Source organism: Pinus tabuliformis, chromosome 1_1, assembly GCF_031772625.1.
Source record: "Pinus tabuliformis cultivar Carrire ecotype Pingquan chromosome 1_1, CPIR1, whole genome shotgun sequence".
Taxonomy (NCBI): Eukaryota; Viridiplantae; Streptophyta; class Pinopsida; order Pinales; family Pinaceae; genus Pinus; species Pinus tabuliformis.
In genome coordinates, this window is record NC_142297.1 from 900,764,621 (window position 1) to 900,784,413 (window position 19,793).

The window sequence follows — 19,793 nt, forward strand, 5'->3', positions numbered from 1 at the left end:
GCACCGCTTTTCCCGAATTGGGTTTTTCCGCAGATGATTTTTCAAAAATAACGGTGTCCCTTGTGTTATTATCTTTGTTTAATTTAGTGCATGATCTGTATATTTGTGAAGGCTGCAATAATGTTTACTTCGATGTTTATGCAATTAAATAACTTGTTAATGTAAAGAACAAGTAGGAGATTGTAAACCAGTAATTGCAGTAGAGGTTTTTGATGTGTTAGATTTAGGAATTTTCACATGGTATTAGAGCAATTGCAGATCATATATCACTGAAGACACCAGCTGAGAAATCTGAGAATTTGCAATAGAGAAGCAGCTGTCCCGAGAGACAATGTCCTTCTAGAGTCGGAGAGGCAGAAGGAGGAGTGATGTAGTGTAGAAGAGGTGACGTAGAGGCTCACACAGTGCATGCGTCAACATTCTGAGCCGGGAGAGGAAGATGCAGTAGTTGGGAGGAGCCCAAGTAGCTGCGTCAGCCATCAGGGCCAGTGCAAAGGCAGAGGAGGGCAGATCAGGCTCACGTAGAGCCACGTCAACCTTTTGAACCAGGAAGGATTGACACAGTTGGCCGGGAGGAGCAGATTCAACCCACGCAGAGATTGCGCAGAGCCTGAAAGGCTCAGATTCTTCGAGTTGCCGGGGCTAAGGGAGCTGTGCAGATTTTGATTTGAGGAGTTGGTGGGATGTTGTTTCTATTGGTGCAGAACAATGTCTAAGGAGACTGAACCAAGGTAGAGGGAACCACTACCTCGACATATTTCTAGCCAAGAAATCTAGATCCGAGTTGCAGCGACAAAGGAGGATTGGAGAGGAGTGATTTGATAGTTGGTCGGAGGATTTCTGAGAGGGAAATCAAGACTTGAGGGAGTTTAGAGAAGATGAGCAGAGATGGCAGTGAACGGATTAAGGGATCAGGACAGATTAGGCGGGGCTTCCAATTTTGTCACCTGGAAGGCCAGGATCCTAGCAATCCTCGATAAACATCACATCAAGGATTATGCCTTGAGAGTAGTAGCTGTCCCGGTTGATGCTGATGCAACCAAGACGTATGAGGAGGCCTAGGCAATGGCAAAATGCATGATTCTAGACGGGGTCAAGGATCATGCAATACCACATATTGCTGAGAAGAACATAGCAAGGGAGATGTGGCAGACGCTGACCACCTTATACCAGGGCTCTTCCGTGCAGCGGAAGATGTTATTAGAGAATCATCTGAGGCAATATCAGATGAAGAAAGGAGAGGAGATAGATCCATTCCTTCTCAGGTTGGAAGGGATTTGCGACTAGCTTACTTCCGTGGGGTCTACACACTAGATCTAGAGTTCATGGTCAGGATTGCCCTGAATGCAGTCATCGAGGACTGGGAGACATTTGTCCAAAAGCATTTTGGGCGGAGTGACTCTCCCTAGTTGGGAGGAGATGTGGGCATCTCTTCGACAAGAAGAGCTTAGGAGATTGACCAAGGCAGGGAGTAGCAGTAAGGGAGCCCGAATCAAGAAGGAGGAGGAGGAGGATGCAGCTCTTGCATCAGCGGGACAACAGGGGCTACAAAAGAGGAAGAATAAAGACATCTCCAAGGTCAAGTGCTTGAACTGTGGGGAGCTGGGACACTATGCCTCTCAGTGCCCCAAGAAGAAAGGCAAGGGAGAAGCTTTCGACTCAAAGGCTGCTCCAGCAAAGGCAGAGAAGGATGTCAAGACTGATGACGATCGTGCCATGAGTACTCATGCGCCTCTAGAGAAGAGTGTTAGGATATTCCGACACATAGGATATAGTTAAGTTCAACTTGGTCTAGTATAGAGTTAGGTTAGAGTTAGGTAAAGTGTGTTTCTTTACCGTTGTACATTTTGTAACTTACAATCCGACGGTCACGATATGTAGTGATCCGACGGTTCACTCTCACCTCGGTATTACCGACACTTGATCCGTGGCTTGACACCCGATTGGTCCATGAGTTCTATTTAAAGCGCATGGAGGGTCATTGTTCGAGTAATCCGTGCATTAGAGAAGCTTATGTAAATTTTCATTCTTTGATTAATAAATTGCCTGTAGTACCCACGTTGGGACAGGCCGTGGACTGTTTCCCTCCTTGCACTCTGAGGGTTTTAACCACGTCAAAAATACTGGTGTATTGATTTGAGATCTGGTTGTGAGCGGTGTCCTTTTGGTATTCTTTCTGTGGAACTTACCCTGTAAATTCCTACATGGTATCAGAGCCAGGTTGAGGGCCGCGTCCGTTGGTGATCCAAATCTGAAGCCGGTAGAACTGCATGCGGCTGTCGTTTCCTAGATCTGCTGTTTCTGACTGCTTTCGGGCCGAGAGGACTGCTCTGTTGCGTTCGGAGCATCTGTTTCAGTGAGGAACCCCTTTCGTTTCACGCGAAAAGGTTTCCGGTAGCCCTAGCTGCGTCATTTTTCAGATCGGGAGGTATACAGTGTTTTTTTGCAGTTTACTGTTATTTTCTCTCTGCTTATTTCGGTCTCAGTTTATTTAGCTTTTTTTTTAACCGGATCTATACCTTTCATTTCTGCGTATGCTCTTTGCCCTGCGACTCTGTGCGATCTGGGCAAATCAGAAACAGAAAGGAAGGATTTCTCTCATGCGTATGCTCTTTTCCCTGCACCTTAGTGTGATCTCGGAAAATCAGAAACATTGAGAAAAATATTTAGTTTTTCGGCTAAAGCTAACTTTGAGATTTTTTTTAAAATTTCTAGTTTTTTGGCTAAAGCTAACTTCGAGCCGCAAGGTTCGTTTTTCTTTGCATATTCGTGTTGGGTTTTGTGTTTTGTGTTTTGTAGGGAAAAAGAGCTTTCTCAAGGCAAGCACGCAAACCGAGGCCCCCCCCCCCCTCTCTCTCTCTCTCTCTCTCTCTCAAATTTTTTGTATAGATCAATTGGTTCAAAGCTATTTTAAGAGAGTAGAGGTCTTGGGTTCAAGTCTCCATTTTGTGGGGGCGGATTTTTTCATTCCCGCACATTCGCGCACTTTGCCGGCTACTTCAACAATTATTTTTCAAAAAGCCATAACTTCTTCATCCGGAAGCCTTTTTCAGAGCCGTTTTTTTTAAAACCGCCTATTTTTTCGAGATCTATCCATTGGAACACCTACTTTCAGCATCTTCAGCTTCAGTTTTTTTTTAAAATGGAAAGCCCATGCCAAGTCATTCTTGACAGCACTAACTACTTCCAATGGGTAGCCTACATCGAAGATTTACTTAGAAGTAAAGGTCTCTTCAGAATAGCCACAGACCAAGAGAAGAAACCAAAAGATGAAGACAAGGCGGCAAAATGGGAAAATAGACAAGATCAAGCACGTGGTTTGATAGGGATGTCTATTTCTCCTGATCTTAGATTCCACATTGCGGAACTTGAGACTCCTCATGAAGCATTAGAAAAACTTGCTAAAGTTTTTGGGATTAAAAATGAAATTAGAGCCCATCAACTTGAAAATGAGCTGCTTACTTTGGATCCTAATAATTTTTCTTGCATTGAAGATTTCTTGTCCAAATTCAAGAACCTTAGATATCTCTTGGAAGGTGTTAAAGTTAAGAAAGACGATGGTAACCTTATTTATTCCATCCTTACTAAGTTGGGACCAGCCTACTCTGTATTTGTTTCCACTTTCCATTCTACAAGAGAAGCTTTCATTTGTCAAGGACAAGACTACAAGCCCCCTTCCTTTGACTCCTTTTGTGATTCCTTAATAAGAGAACAAGAAAAACTCTTACACCTTGGTCTTCTTAATCTTGGAAACTCTTCCACGAAAGCGTTAGCCGCCCAGCAGCAACCAAATTCAAAGAATCCTAAGAAGTCATATCCTCAAAAGAATGGTCCTAAACCATTTCAGCCTCAAAATGAAAGATCATTTCAGCAAAATGATAAGACCAATAAAAACAAATGGAAAAAGACTGATAGACATTGTAACTTTTGTAATCGAGATGGCCACTTAGAATCTAAATGCTTTAAGAAGATGGAAGCCTTGGAAGCCGCAATGAAGAAACATAACATCCATGTGGAGCCTACTTCAACTTCAACTTCCGGAATGGCACTTTCTGCATGTCATTGTCAATCATCTCAGTCTGGTTATGCATTAAATGTATCTTCTTCTTCTTCTCATTCTCATGAGTGGCTCATTGATTCTGGAGCCTCTTGTCACATGGCCAAAAACCAAGCCATGTTTTCTTCTTTAAATGATTGTAACACCAAAAATATATATATTGGTGATGATAGATCTCTTAATGTTGTAGGGACTGGAACTGTTCATCTAGACAATGGTCAGTTTAATGATGTATTATGTGTTCCAACCTTATCCTGCAACCTTCTATCTGTCTATCAGATAACTCATTCAGGTGAAGGTAAAATTGTTGAATTTTCACCTCATGATGTTGTAATCAAGGATCTAAAAGATCCTAAACAGATTCTAGCTACTGGTCTTGCTGATGATTCCAAAAGGTTGTATAAGTTTCACAACTTTGGGTCATCCAATCTTCCCTCAGTATTTGTTGCTCATAATGATGAAGTGAGCAAACTTTGGCATGAGCGATTTGGTCACTTAAACTATCGCTCCCTTCAGCATCTATGTAAAGAAAATATGGTGACAGGTCTTCCTATGGTATCTTGCAGAGATGGTGTTTGTTCCGGATGTGTACTCGGAAAACATCATCGGGACAGTTTTGACAAACGTGCCTCTTGGCACGCCTCAGCCCCTTTACAGCTTGTGCACAGTGATTTATGTGGTCCTCTTCCTGTTGCTTCATTCTCTGGCTGCAAGTACTTCTTAACTTTCATTGATGATTTCTCCAGACGCACTTGGGTATACTTCTTAAAACTCAAGAGCGAAGTATTTACCACTTTTTTGGCCTTCAAAGCATTTGTTGAAAAACAATCTGGACATCAAATTCTTAAGCTAAGAACTGATAATGGTGGAGAATATGTTAAAAACACATTCATCAACTTTTGCACCGAAAATGGAATTCAAATGCAACATACTGTTCCATACACTCCACAACAAAATGGTGTAGCTGAAAGGAAAAACTGCACCTTAAAGGAAATGGCTAATTGTATGCTGCAATCTAAAGGACTCAGTCTTAGTTTTTGGGCCGAAGCAATTAATTGTGCAAATTATATAATCAATCGCACTCCTACTAAGGTTCTAGAGAATATCACTCCAGAAGAAGCTTGGAGTTCCATTAAACCAGATGTAAGTCACTTTCGTGTGTTTGGAAGTGAAGCATGGGCCCATATTCCAGATGAAAAGCATAAAGCTTTAGAACCTAAGAGTGAGAAATGTACTTTTGTTGGATATTCTGAAGATGTAAAAGGTTATAGACTTATTCCATTTAAGTCCAAAAATGTTATCATTAGAAGAGATGTAAAATTTGATGAAAATAAATCGGCCTGCGAGCCTAGTCCGGCGGATGTGCCACCTCTTCCTATCTCTTCTATCTTTGAAAACATTTCTTCTTCAGATGATGAAAGCGAGGATGATAATCCTCCCCCACCTTCTCAGGATCCTCAACTTCCAAGATGGGTCCGTGCTACTCGGGATGCAGCAGGTGATCTTGCCGGTGATCCTACAGATCAGCGACGTACACGTTCTCAGTTTGAAAGAGCCTCTTCTTTACTGGCTCAAGCTCCAGTAAATCATGATCCTGACACTTTTGCAGAAGCTTCAGGCCATCCACATTGGGAAGCAGCTATGAATGAAGAATATCATTCATTGATGACAAATGATACATGGGATCTTGTTCCTCTACCAAAGGGACGCAAACTTGTTAGATGTAAATGGGTTTACAGAACCAAGTATGGACCAGATGGGAAAGTTGATAAACATAAAGCTCGTCTCGTTGCTAAGGGCTTTTCACAGGTTGAAGGCATTGACTACACTGAAACCTTTTCTCCTGTTGCCAAAATGAACTCTATCCGCCTTGTTCTTTCCCTTGCTGCCTCTTTAAAATGGGAAGTCCATCAGATGGATGTTAAATCTGCCTTCTTGCATGGGGACTTGCAGGAAGAAATCTATATGGAACAACCCATTGGCTTCATACAAACAGACTCCAGCCTTGTTTGTCGACTTAAGAAATCCCTTTATGGCCTCAAGCAAGCTCCTCGGGCTTGGTATGCCAAAATGGATAGCTTTCTTTTAGAATCTGGCTTTTCTAGGTGTCATTCTGACAATACTGTCTACATTAAGAAAGTGGGCAACTCTCTTATCATCCTTGTTCTTTATGTTGATGATCTTATTCTTACTGGTAGTGATCCCAACCTTATAAACCATGTGAAGTCCAGCCTTAAAAAGAAATTTGAAATGACAGACTTAGGACATTTACACTATTTTCTCGGTCTTCAAGTCTTGCAATCCCAAGAGGGTATTTTCCTTTCCCAGTCCAAGTATGCTTGTGATATTCTTCGTCATTTTCACATGGAAGACTGTAAGCCAACCCCTTCTCCCTTTCAGTCTGGAGTCAAACTTTCAGTCTCTTGTACCTCTCCTGAAGTTGATGCTACCTTATACCGTCAACTTGTCGGAAAACTCCTGTATTTAACCCATACTCGTCCTGATCTTTCCTTTGCTGTTGGCCTTGTTGCTCGTTTTATGCAAAACCCCCGTGAAAGTCATTGGAAAGCAGCTAAAAGAATACTTCGTTATGTTCGAGGTACAGTACAGTTTGGGATTCATTACAGTGCCAAAGCAGCTCCTCTGTTAGTTGGTTTCACTGATTCTGATTGGGCTGGTGACCCTGATGATCGGAAGTCTACTGCCGGTTATGTCTTCACTCTTGGTTCAGGACCTATTACATGGGCTTGTAAGAAACAGGCTGCCATTTCTCTTTCGTCAGCAGAAGCAGAGTATCGTGGTGCCGTGGAAGCTAGTAAGGAAGCCTTGTGGCTTCGTCAGATCCTATCAGAGTTTGGCTTTGAGCAGCAGCATTCAACCACACTTTGGTGTGATAATCAAAGTGCCATTCAGCTATGCAAAGATCCAGTCCAGCATCAGCGCAGCAAACACATTGAACTACACATGCACTTCATCAGAAAGCTCATTCATGACCATGTTCTTGAAGTGCAATATTGTCCAACAGATGATCAGGTTGCAGACATCTTCACAAAGGCTCTCACAGAGGCGAAGTTCACTAAACTTCGATATATGCTTGGAGTTCAGGAAGTTGTCACTAAGGGGGGATAGGCTCTAGTGCCTCCTTCCTTCTCCTATTGTGTCATATTTGTAAATCCTTCAATCCTATCCCAAGTTGTTCTTAAGGGGGAATGTTAGGATATTCCGACACATAGGATATAGTTAAGTTCAACTTGGTCTAGTATAGAGTTAGGTTAGAGTTAGGTAAAGTGTGTTTCTTTACCGTTGTACATTTTGTAACTTACAATCCGACGGTCACGATATGTAGTGATCCGACTGTTCACTCTCACCTCGGTATTACCGACACTTGATCCGTGGCTTGACACCCGATTGGTCCATGAGTTCTATTTAAAGCGCATGGAGGGTCATTGTTCGAGTAATCCGTGCATGAGAGAAGCTTATGTAAATTTTCATTCTTTGATTAATAAATTGCCTGTAGTACCCACGTTGGGACAGGCCGTGGACTGTTTCCCTCCTTGCACTCTGAGGGTTTTAACCACGTCAAAAATACTGGTGTATTGATTTGAGATCTGGTTGTGAGTGGTGTCCTTTTGGTATTCTTTCTGTGGAACTTACCCTGTAAATTCCTACAAAGAGGTGGGGAGACATGGAGCTGTAGTCAAGAGGACTATAGAGGGGGGTAGGATCTTTGAGGTGCCCAAACTCTTGGATCACATACGACTACGAGATCCCTTAACGACAGTAGCAAAATGATAGGTGTCGGGTGGAGCAAGGTGTGATGGAGCGACAAGGCAGTGCTAGAGTGCAGAAGTCTGTAGTAGCGCAGTGGAGGTTGCAGCAGTGTGAGAGGCACAAAAGAGTTTACAGCAGTGCAGTGGCAGCAGAGGGAGCACAAGATAGCAACTGAGCTAGCTTCAACATCACGAGGCTTCCAAACTGATCAGGATGTCAGTTTTTGGGTGAAGTCAGTTACTTACTTCTCGGTAACTGAGTTGCAGTGCAGCAGTTAGCAGTGGCAGTGCTATGGGAAGCATGATGCAACATGTTGAGAGGAAGCTACAGTACAGATGTAGCAACGACAGTGGCAGTGTCATGGGAAGCAGTATAGGCAGCAACAGTGTAGTGGATGTGCGGCAGCAAACCAAGCATCAACACAGAGGACCGATGCATAGGATTAGTGTGATGCTTCTATGGTGAAGCATTGTTAGAGCACATTTCTCGCTAAGAGAAAGTGTTGATTTTGGGTAGCATCGGATGTGCTCTAGCCTTGAAAATCGGTGGAGAGGCTAAGGCACATGAGATCTCCAAGACCTAGAAATTGTTTGGAGAAATTCCACTTGGATGAGGAGGTATTAAAATAATTAATTTTTTTAATGGGTTCCTAAGTCTAAACTTTGGAAAATAAAAATACTAATGTGTATTAATAAAATATGGGTGAGAAAGTTCTAAGTGACGAGGATCAAGCTAGTTCTAATCTTAGCCATTGATTAGGGACTTAATCTCGGTCGTTGATTCGTCAATAGGAAAAGTATAAGAGGAGGCTTGAAGTCAGTTGGAGACACACCAAGTGATTAAAGAATTCGATTTTCTGGGGTGAGATTTGCTGAGGAAATCGAGTTAGTGATCAGAGTTGCAGTGAGGGGCAGTTCAACAAGGTATTTTTCATCCAAGGTTGAAGAATACATAGCAGAGAGGCATCGCAGTGCTGGGAGATATAGCGCAGGCCCTAGAAGGGCTGACATAGAGGATGTAGAGCGCTGACACAATGAGACGCATAAGCTGCAGAGGCTGACGTTGGGCCTCAGAGGCAGCGCTGGGGAGATTATATGGGGCAGACTGGGAGCAGATCAACAGATTCTAAGTCAGGAGAGGGTGATGCAGCTCCTGGAGGAGTGACACAGTTCCAAAGCAGTGCTTGGAGCAGCTTTCGCTGTTCAACATAGGGAACAACCAGAGTTGTTGTGGGGTTTGATCATCCATTTGCTGATTTGCCGGAATATCTGTCTCCAGATAGAGGTACTACTGCCGAGGATATTCTCTGTTGGGTGAGCCATTTTTGGCACCTTAGTTGTATTCACGAAATCTGCTTAATAATACAAACCCTCTATATGTTGCACCGGTTTTCCCGAATTGAGTTTTTCCGGGGACGATTGTCCAAAAATAACGATGTCCCTTGTGTTATTGTCTCTGTTTAATTCAGTGCATGATCTGTATATTTGTGAAGGCTGCAATACTGTTTACTTCGATGTTTATGCAATTAAATAACTTGTTAATGTAAAGAACAAGTAGGAGATTGTAAACTAGTAATTGCAGCAGGGGTTTCTAATGTGTTAGATTCAAGAATTTTCACAGGATCATCCTCTTAGCCTTGGCCATTTCTTTCTTGTAGGTTGCTTGCTGTTGAGGATTTGTAGTTTCAACAATAACACTTTATGTAAACTCCTTCAGTTCACGCTCATCCCAAGAATTTTTACAGGATCATCCTCTTAGCCTTGGCCATTTTTTTCTTGTAGGTTGCTTGCTGTTGAGGATTTGTAACAACAATAACACTTTATGTAAACTCCTTCAGTTCATTCTCATCCAACAGGAAAGTCATCCTAGCCTTCCATACACCAATGTTAGAGGCTCCGTCTAGTCTATCCTGATCTCTAAGATTTGTTGTGGCCATCTTTACGAAAACTCAAAAACTGGGTAATAAACTGAAATTCTCCTCTCTTTCTTGCGGCCCTGCTTCTGCTACTCGCACTTTCTTGGGAAATGCATAGATTTGTGTTGAGCTTGTTGTCATTGATGTCAAAGTAGGAGCAGGAGTTGGTGTGTAGGATGTCACAATAGGATCAAGTATGCAAGGGATGATCTAGCTAAATGATGCAATTGGATGAAACCCTAGCTGGTGGACATAACCCACGCTTGATGAGGATTTTGAAGCAATATATCATCGAATTTCTTAGACACCCTTGTTGTTAGAGTCTACTCGTCATGTTGACTCCGATGGTATGTGGAGTGTCTCATGGGCCTTCACGATTTGAGAGAAACACCCAGTCAAAAATGAAGTCCTACCCAATGGTTCTAAAACCCCAATGGCTACTGAGGTTTCATCATAGTATTAGTGTGATGCTGTAGTAGCTCCAATTATGTTGTGGCAACAAGTTAATGATGTGGCAAGTTATATTGAGAGGGTTTCTTCATCAAATTATTTTTTGGAGGGTTTGACTCAAAAGTCAATGGCAGGATTTTGGCACTAAATAAAAAGTCTAATTCAAATTTTAATTCTCTAGAACCCTAAGTCGGCTTCATCTAATATTTGTGGCTCCATTAAAAGTGAAATTTCAAATTTCAAATTCCCTCCAAAGGTAGAGGTCAGTTACCTAATTCGAAGGCTCCTTGATCTATATAAAAATACACCTTGCCTCTTCACAAAGAAGAAGAAGAAATGAATGCATCTAAGTATGTTCTATGGCCAACATAGAATTGGAGTTTCTGTGGAAGGATTCTTCTTCTGCAATTTTGGGAATAATGGTTTCTTTTGTGTTTTGATTTGGTTTGGTTTTAGTTGGGGATTCGTATTGTTTTTGGAGATGCTACGTCTCAGTCCTATGAAAGAAATCTGAAACTCACAATTGAGCAAACATTTTTCTGTATACATTCTTTTTGGCTCAGTTCTATGATTCTCATTGGTCCTAAAGGTTATTTGGTGGCATCTGAATTTGTTAAAGAACAAAAAATCATTTTCTATATCTGCGTCCTAGAATGATCTAACAAAGATCGAAGGGTTCTTGTGTTTAATGTTTTGGGGCTGCTTCTGAGTCAAATTTTACACTTATTTGAAGATGCCAAACTCCTAAAGTATCACTTGTACCACCTTTTAAGAATCAAATAATACCAAGTTCATTCTGATGCAAGACATCGCTCTGAAACTCTGAGCCAAGAATAGTCTTAAAATCTTATGCAGGTGATCTGAGCTTCTATGTGGCCTTGTATCCTTGACATGATCGTAGAACCATGGAATAATTATCTATAAAGGCTATATCAAAGTTCAAACGAAATTTCCTATGCTTTCATCTTGATGCTTCTCAGAAGTGTTCAGTTTTAATACAAGACTTCACAAAGGGTTGGATAAATGAATTTCTTTGACATGAAATAATGCAATGGTTGAATAGTATTGTTTGCAGAGGTTTGCATATGCAATATGCGTGTATCATTCTCCAAGTTCAGCGAGGAACTCTGTGCATTAAGGATGTGTTGAATTTGTGGATAGAAACGGTCTGAACACTTGCGACCACCTCACTTAGGGTCAAATTTGGAATTTTGTTGATATTTATTGCAGCCGCTAAACCTTCCTTCAATCTAAGCGATGAGGTTCTAGTTGGAAGCAGTGACATTACTTTGTAATAACTTATTAAGGCTGGATTTATTCTGAGCATCGAATAATCTCTATGAGGGTCTGTGATATATGGCAAACGAAGTCTGAAACTAATCTAAAACCTTGTAACCATTACTCTTGTGTGTTGATCTGAAGTGTTGTCTTCTGGATTGCTCTGTTTAAACAAAAGTCAACTAGTACCCAATTTCTGATTGACATAAGCTATAATAGTTGATGTGTAAGGGCCGTCAAACAGATATACAGAAAACAGTAAGGAATTTACCTACAGTTGAAGTACCTACCTGAACTGTTGTAGTTGAAGATGCCTGTGGCTACGCTGCTCCAGTTACTGAGAGACCGATTCCACCCAGCCAGACTGAGCAGAGCTTGGCTGCTCGATCCAGTAAGTTTCTCAACAGAAGCTGACTGTCCCCCATGCCCAAAACCTCAGAATGCTCAAGCTCTTCCAATAGTTGATTCCCTTGCCTTCCGAATTCTTCCTCCTGGTTTTTCTCCCCTGCTCAAAGCCCTGTCCCGGTCTTTTATCCTCTGGTTTGGCGGTGGCCACCCTCCCACCTACAGCCACTGCTCACCCTGCTAACGCCACACCTCTGCCTACGTATCCTGGTCTGGATTCAGGTTGTGAAATGAAATACGTTTTTTTGAATCCATAAGATATTTATAATTCGATCTTTTAATATGTCATTACATTTGGATATGCACGTACCATTAAACCTTATAATGTTTATATGTATTTTTATCATATTACCAAGTTTTATATAAAGTTTTATTTATATTTTTAATATAAAGTTTAGAACTTTATACTTGGATTTTAATTATTTATATTAATACTTAACCTTTATTTTATTTTATTAATATGGTTTTTATCAATATTCTGGAGCATATAATATATATATATATATATATATATATATATATATATATATATATATATAGTCCTCTTTGATCTAACCATTCATTATGCAATATTGATGAATGAGTAGAACTTCTTTTCCCAGAAGGGTCATGGTATTTAGTACTTATAATCAATTTAGTATAAAATACTAATGCAGTGTATGCGACACATGCATATGTAGCTATCATATGCATGTACCGTATACCTGCTATTATGTTTGCGTTTTTTGTATTTATAGATGGGTCGTTACATGATGCGCAGTCTTTAAGTATCAAAACTTCATCATTGTGAACCAACGAAGTAGTATTAGTGTTTGTGGACATGTGAAATGATGTAGATCACTGGCTATGGATTTGGCCTATGATTTGAAGTAAGCTATAAGTTGTGTGTAAGGTACTGTATCTAGGTTTGATTTGAAATTGAAGCTACAATGATGCTATGCTAGGACCTTTGTCCTTTGAAAAATGAAATTGGGATCATTTAAGCCTTGTTGGAGGTGACCTGAATGGTCTTGGATCTGCTAGGGCATATTACAGACCTCAATCTTAATTCATTTTCATGGATACCTTTAGCCCTCTTAATCAAATATTCATGCTTAGAGGGTGAAGCAAATTAACATATTTAAGTTGACACAAATCTATACAAGTTCCTGACCATACAAGACAACACTTGATATTATGACAGAGTGAGAGGAAGTGGAGATATGGCAATGATATTGCAGTAGCAAAAATAGTGATTTGATGATGCATGAAAATTGGTGTAGTTGGGGAGCAGAGGAAGCAGTGAAGTAGTAAAGAGGATTTGGGCAGTTGTAGAAATAGTGTTTTGATGATACTATTGGGGAGTAGAGGAATCAGTGAGGAGGATTTGATGAATGGCAGTAGCGGTGGTAGATGATGGCATAATTGATAGTTGCAGTATGGTGGCAATGAAAGTTGCAGAAGTGACATTGATTGGATGTTGTACTAGAGGATGAAGATTGCAGCAGATCTTGTCTGCAAACATCTTCAGATATTGGAAGCATTAGCTTCTTTGGGGAGCCTTGCACTCCTTTCTAGTTTTTTTTGGTAAATTATTATTTGTACATCATACATAACTGAGCTTTTTGTTGAGCCAAAACTTGTGTACTGTTATTGATGTGATGTGATGTTTATGTTTATGCTCTGAATAATCTAAATGTTTAAGAAAGATTAACTAATCAATTGAAATTAAGGGAAACACTGATTTACCCCCTCTCAATATTTCCAACAATCTACTCCTGCTTGCCTCCGGAAATCCTTCTTTGGTCCTCACACTACCTGCAACACCTCAACTAGGCAACTCGCTCAGCGTTCGATAAGTCCTTCTCTAGAATCTGAAACGATCTACTGCTCCTGAAGCTCACATTGGATGACTGGAAAATCTGCTACGACTTATTGCAATTGGAAATCTCATATCTCCTCCTAAATCTAGATTTGGAAACCCTTCCTCTTCAGTGTGATTTTGTCTTCCACCCAGCACTGATCTGCTGCTGCAAAACCTACTGCAAACCAACTGGGCCCAGATATGCTCAATTATCACCGATCTTCCCATTGGAACCCTCTATCCACCAAATCCACAACTTGAAAATCTTTGCTCTAGAGACTGATCAAATTGTCCTTTTGTTTGGAACAGGAAATCGAACTCTCTACCTCTACAATTCACACTTCCTGGTGGCCTACACAGATTTGAGAAATTCGTGCTCAGAACTCCCTTTGAAACTACACAATTTCTCCTTCTCTTTCTTCCGAGCTTCTAATATGATCTTCAATGTTGCTTTGATACCATGTGAAATTTCCATAAATTGTAGTAACTGGAAATTGCTCTTCTAACTGGTTAGCAATTTATTAATTTTCTGATTAATACCGAATAAATCACATTGCAATTCTTCACAAATAAATTCTGCGGAAGTTAAATAAAATGTTGGAACTGAGAAATTAGATGCAGACACATAATAAAATCGACACATACAACAGATGAGGGTTTATTTTTATTATTATGCAACTGTAAAATTTGAGTACAATAATCTAGATGCCTCACTGGCAATCCTCCAACAAATAATCTTGCCAAATAATTTGGAGAAATTTTCTCCCTTCTACAATTAATCTTGGCCTCCTTTTGACCTGCTCAAACCCCACTGAGAAAACTTGGCCTCCAAGAATTCACACTTCTTGCTAGCTGGCTCCAAATGAGTCATTTCGCCTCCCTCTGCCTCTAGAATGGAGTCACTCTGCTTTTTGGGTGATGTCCCAACCTCTAGCAACTGAATCAACCTCATTTCCGGCACTTTGAATTGGGTTGATGGCCACCTATATTGGCTATGCAGCCCTCTCTGCAGAATTATTCAGTCAAACTCCTCTTCCTGTTGAATCTCTGTAATGGATAGCTCAATCTGCCAAGGAACTCACTCTCCCTGTGTCTCACGATGTGTCTCTCTCCATCCACATCAATCTGCTCTTGTAATCTCTCATTGGATCACCAACAACCATGATTAAATCGTTATCAACAGCGAAGATCATCTCAAATTCAATCCGTGTGAGTTTCTAGAGCTTTCTCGATCTTTCTCAATTAATTATTGTTAATTAATCAATTTTCCTAAGTTAGACGAAGACATTTTTAATTGTTGATCAATTAACTTAATTGAGCTGTCTCTAGGTGTTTTCTCCCAAAACCTTTTTTGGGTCTTGGAGATTTCATGTTCTTTGGCCTCTCCAACACAACTCGAGACTAGAACAATTGTCCGATGCTACCAAAAACTAACATTTATGCCTTTCAAAATAGGTGTAGAGATGTAGAGCTATGGGATTAGAAGACCACCCAAACTCTTTTTGGGCTTTTAATGATTCCGATGGTTCTCTATGGTTGTGAACTGTGGGCCAATAGTACATTTGACTTACAGTGGAAGAAAATTGAGAAAATTCAGAGACGCTTGCTTACAAACAAGTTCAAAATTAGAAGTTCAGTTCTTTGATATCTTGCTAAGTGAAATGGGGGTTGCTCCTATTGAAGCAATTGCCATGGTGCGACTCTTAAGATATATAAAAATAATTGAGGAAATGGAAGATGGCCTATGGTTGTCTTTAATGACATGTTGTGCAAAAGAAAGAAGACTTGGATGTGGAAAAATAACAAATTGTTTAGTAAATGGGATATTTACTTGAACATGTGCCCCAAAAATCATAAAGAGATAAAGGATTTTGTTATGGATAAGTTGCACAAGCCTACCTGGGATAAAGAGCTAGGGCAAAGGAGAAAGTATTATATTGAAGAGTTAAATCCCACTTGTAATCATCATCAAAAAGCATACATAGGGGCCAATATCTCATGGAGATCCAACATTCTTATTGCTTAGTTAAGAACTAATTCTCATAAACTCTGTTGTGAAATTGAACGTTTGAAAAGACCAAAAGAAGTTTGGGGGGAAAGAGTGTGTATTTTTTGTACTTTTGGAAAAGTGGAAATAGAAAAGCATTTCATTTTAGAGTGTGAGGCCTTTAAGGACAGTAGGGACAATTATGTAAATTTCCTGATAGCTAGCTCTTGGGATATTTTATTCAGCGAGGGGACTATTGAGAAGTTGGGAGCAATCGTTGTCACGTTGCATAGGAAAAAGGCTAAATGCAGAATTCAGATTGTAAAGTGGTCTAACCCATAGGCTATATTTAGCCCCATGGACATTTAAAGTTATTCCTCTTCTTCTTCTTCCTCCATGCAAACAATGAAGTGTCACCATGCTTTCTAGGGCTCTTCCCTCCTCTATAATGCTCAAGGATCCTCCTCCAAGGTAAGTCATCCTCCCAAGTAAAAAATCACCCTGTTTAGGCATGCATGCCATGAAGGAAGTCATTAAACCACATAAGCTTCCAATGCTCCATGGAAATATACCACATAAGCATCAAACCAAGACATAGCATTCCATGAGTAAGCTATTCTCCAATGTGTATGTTCATCATGGTGCAACAAATGATAATAAACACACCCTATGACCTATATCATGTGAAGCACCCCCAAGCATGATGTAAACACTTTTAGAGTAAGCTCAACAACAAATAGATAATAATATTCTATCTTGCAACATTTAAGAGGAATGGTGATTATACTTTTCTTTTTTTGTTTTATGATCGTGATCAAGGACAATGAATGAATTATATTACCCAAAGGGTATAGAAATATAAATATTATATTATTTGAAATATGAATGATATTTGATCTAAATAATTGTGATCATATGTGTGCAAGGTTTATATCAATCCTTAGATGTATTTTTATACTATAAAATAGAGCACTATGGTTTAATTTTTTTTCTACTTTTGATTCTTGGTTATGATAATAAAGAGGTATTTTGGTTGGAATATCTTTATTTATATTCTCTAAATATGATAGATTGTGTCTTCAAAATATTTTGTTCATGTTTGGCTTTAATTATTTGTGCAGGTAAAGCCTTTAGATGTTCTTGGTCCCCCTCGAAGGGGTCGAAAAGTGGGTGAGTTTTCTTCACTATATTTCTTCCATTCATTAACTAAATTTGTGTATAATCCATTTGAATTGTTTTACAAACTAATGAGCTTTTAGTATATTGGAACTACTGTTAACTTGATATAGTATAGAAAAGCATTGTCATGAAAAACAATTTGACCTTTTAAATAAAGTTCTAGGTCCTTGTTAATTTTTAGGGCTAGATTGTTCTCTGTTCAGATAATTGCAATTATAAACTTTTTCAACATTTTCATATTTCATTCACCCCATAACATCATATCATCATTAACAATTATGTAGAGAGAACAATAACATCAATAATGTAGCGGAACAATAAAGAATAGTACAAGAAAAGAATGCACAACAGAGACACCAAGATTTAGGTTAGGGACCAGGGCAAGACCCCATAAGGGGGAGAAGCCAACCAAATTCTTTTTCTTAGATATTCATCAAATGTTCAACTAAGATACAAAGTACAAACAAACAACATGAGACAAGTCTTTCGTCATCAATCGCGTTAGGCCACCTAGGGCCAATCTTGGATCATACTCGATCCTCATAAGATAGCATACATACCTCTCAAGGAGGTGTTCACAAGCCCTCCCAACGCTGTCACAAGCATCATGTACATCATGGTCATAAAAATAATTGTGATACACATTGTTGTCATAGACCTTGTCACATCTGTCACACACCACTGCCATACACAAGGGTATACACCATAGGTCACTGCCATATGAAAGGTTACTGCCATACTGGTTACTGTCATCGAGAGTACTGTAGACATACTATTATCACTGTCATCAAGAGTGTGTTATCACTATCGTCAAGGTCACTGTCAACAACAATATATTGTCACTGTCATCAAGGTTACTGTCAACAACAATATGCTATCATTGTCATAGTCATACTGTCATGAAGACATTGTCATACATCATTTTATAACTACAAGTGTAACAACTAACATATATTACTGTTATGACCAAAGGGAATCATTTTCAAGGAACTCGTCCTTCATCAGTGTCATTATCATACAGAGATACAAATGCGGGTCACTAAAATAGTGAGCCACGAAGAATAGAAAAATGAACCACTAAACAAATGTGGGCCACAAAAGATAGTGCGAGCCACTGAGATACAACTACGAGCCACAAAGACAATGTGAGCTATAGATAAGATATGCGAGTCACTTGTGATGGAATGCGAGCCTTGTATAACAAATGCGAGTCACTTGTGATGGAATGTGTTCCACATAAAACGGATACAAGTCATAGATATACAGAGAATGAAAGCGAGCCACAAAGAACAAGTCATAGATAGATGCGAGTCACTTAGCAGTGAGATTTAATATGAGCCTCCACAGATAGATAATGTAAACCACAAAAGGTGTGAGCTACTAAATGCTAATTCAAGCCATTTTTATAAGAGCCACTGAGAAATTGATCCGAGCCACTAGAGAATTGCATGCCACAGAGCATCATATGCGAGTCATAAAGCGAACCACAGAGAGTCTAGAGTGTGAGCCACTAATCCATAGAAATGTAACTTCAGATCTTCGCACCATTTCAGAAGATATGAGAGATTCAAATTGCTCTTTTGGAGATGGATCAAACACATATTTATAGCCTTCCTCATGTTCGAATGGATGACTTAAAGGAGCCAAGCCAACTTGAGAATTAGGAGGGAAATTCTTAAATTGAAATTTTGTGCGACATTAATAATAATGAAAGGAGTGCCTGAGACATTAGTAATAATATTTCTTTGTCCAATATAAATTATCTTTGGGGCAAGATGGGCTTTCCTTGGGGTAGTTGGGTTCCTATGGGGAAATCCGTCCCATAGCTTCCTCAATTTTCAACACTTGTCGATAAGCCAATTAACATACTTCCATATTTTTTAACTTATTTTTAATCATTGATAATGATAGTCAACCTTTTAGTTTTGTATATTTGAGCTTACTGCATTCTACTTGTTTCTAAATGCTAATTTCACTCAATGTTTTTTGAGTATAGTTTCACTTGGAAGCTAGCACATTTAGATTAAAGCCCAAAAGATGGACACTAGCGTATGGGAAACTAAGATGGAGGCCAATGTTCGCTCACCAATTCTCTTCACGCTATAGGTTAGCTCTTGTCCAATGCAAGGGGTGCTCCCCTAAGTTAGGATTGGTAAAGAATAGGCTACGTTGGGTCAAGGTGAAACTGAAAGTAGCTTTAAAAAAACAAGTGTTGTACGGACTGAAGAGTACAACTAGTATGAATACAATGTGGAAGTGCTTGTGCAACTCCTAGAAAATGTGAAAAATAATAGAAAGAAAGAAACCTACATAACATCAGAACATATATATATATATAACTGTGACAAATGTATGACAATACAAAACACTAAGTGAATTTTTCCAAGACTGGAAAGGTGGACAACCCAACCTAAGAACCTGTGAAGAGAGGGAGTGAGAGAGGAGATCAAATGATGGGGCTAATGATATCAAGGTCTCCTGAGTCTGATGAGCGAGGGTGAGGGGGGTGAATTGGGCATTGACTCAATATAAAAGTCTTTGGAAACCATTGAGGAGCCTAGTTACACAATCCCGAGGTGGGGGGGGGGGGGGGTAAATGAAAGAGCAAGGGATACTCTTAACATCTGAGGTCAGAAGAAGGAAACTTTAAATGGATCTCTGGTTACTCGTCTGGATTTGGGAGGTAGTTTAATGGGCGGGGCATACTCTACTCAGGATCCATCTAGAGCTAATATCTCTTAACAATTTGAGGATGTGTGGCTTAATGTATTAACTGATACCTCTGAACTGGTCTCAATAGTATCAGGTCGTCTCCTAGAGGGGGAAGCTGAGGGGAAACTTGGAGTCTCACCATCATGGCGTTTAGTGTGCTTTGGAACTCTTCATGTCATTTGTTGCTTCGATATGA

The 19,793-nt window shown here is 39.9% G+C and overlaps 1 protein-coding gene across 2 annotated transcripts in view; it reads left to right on the plus strand.

The window, feature by feature from the left end:
* Positions 1-19,793, plus strand: part of LOC149217318 (uncharacterized) — a 367,700-nt gene that overhangs the window by 200,796 nt on the left and 147,111 nt on the right. Inside the window, exon 9 of one of the 2 annotated variants that reach the window (XM_089392976.1) lies at positions 16,828-16,876. The exons of the other annotated variant lie outside the window; for it this stretch is intronic. Within the exon in view, the coding sequence (XP_089249102.1) occupies positions 16,828-16,876 (49 nt within the window). The remainder of the gene's footprint in view (positions 1-16,827; positions 16,877-19,793) is intronic. 2 annotated transcript variants of the gene reach the window in all.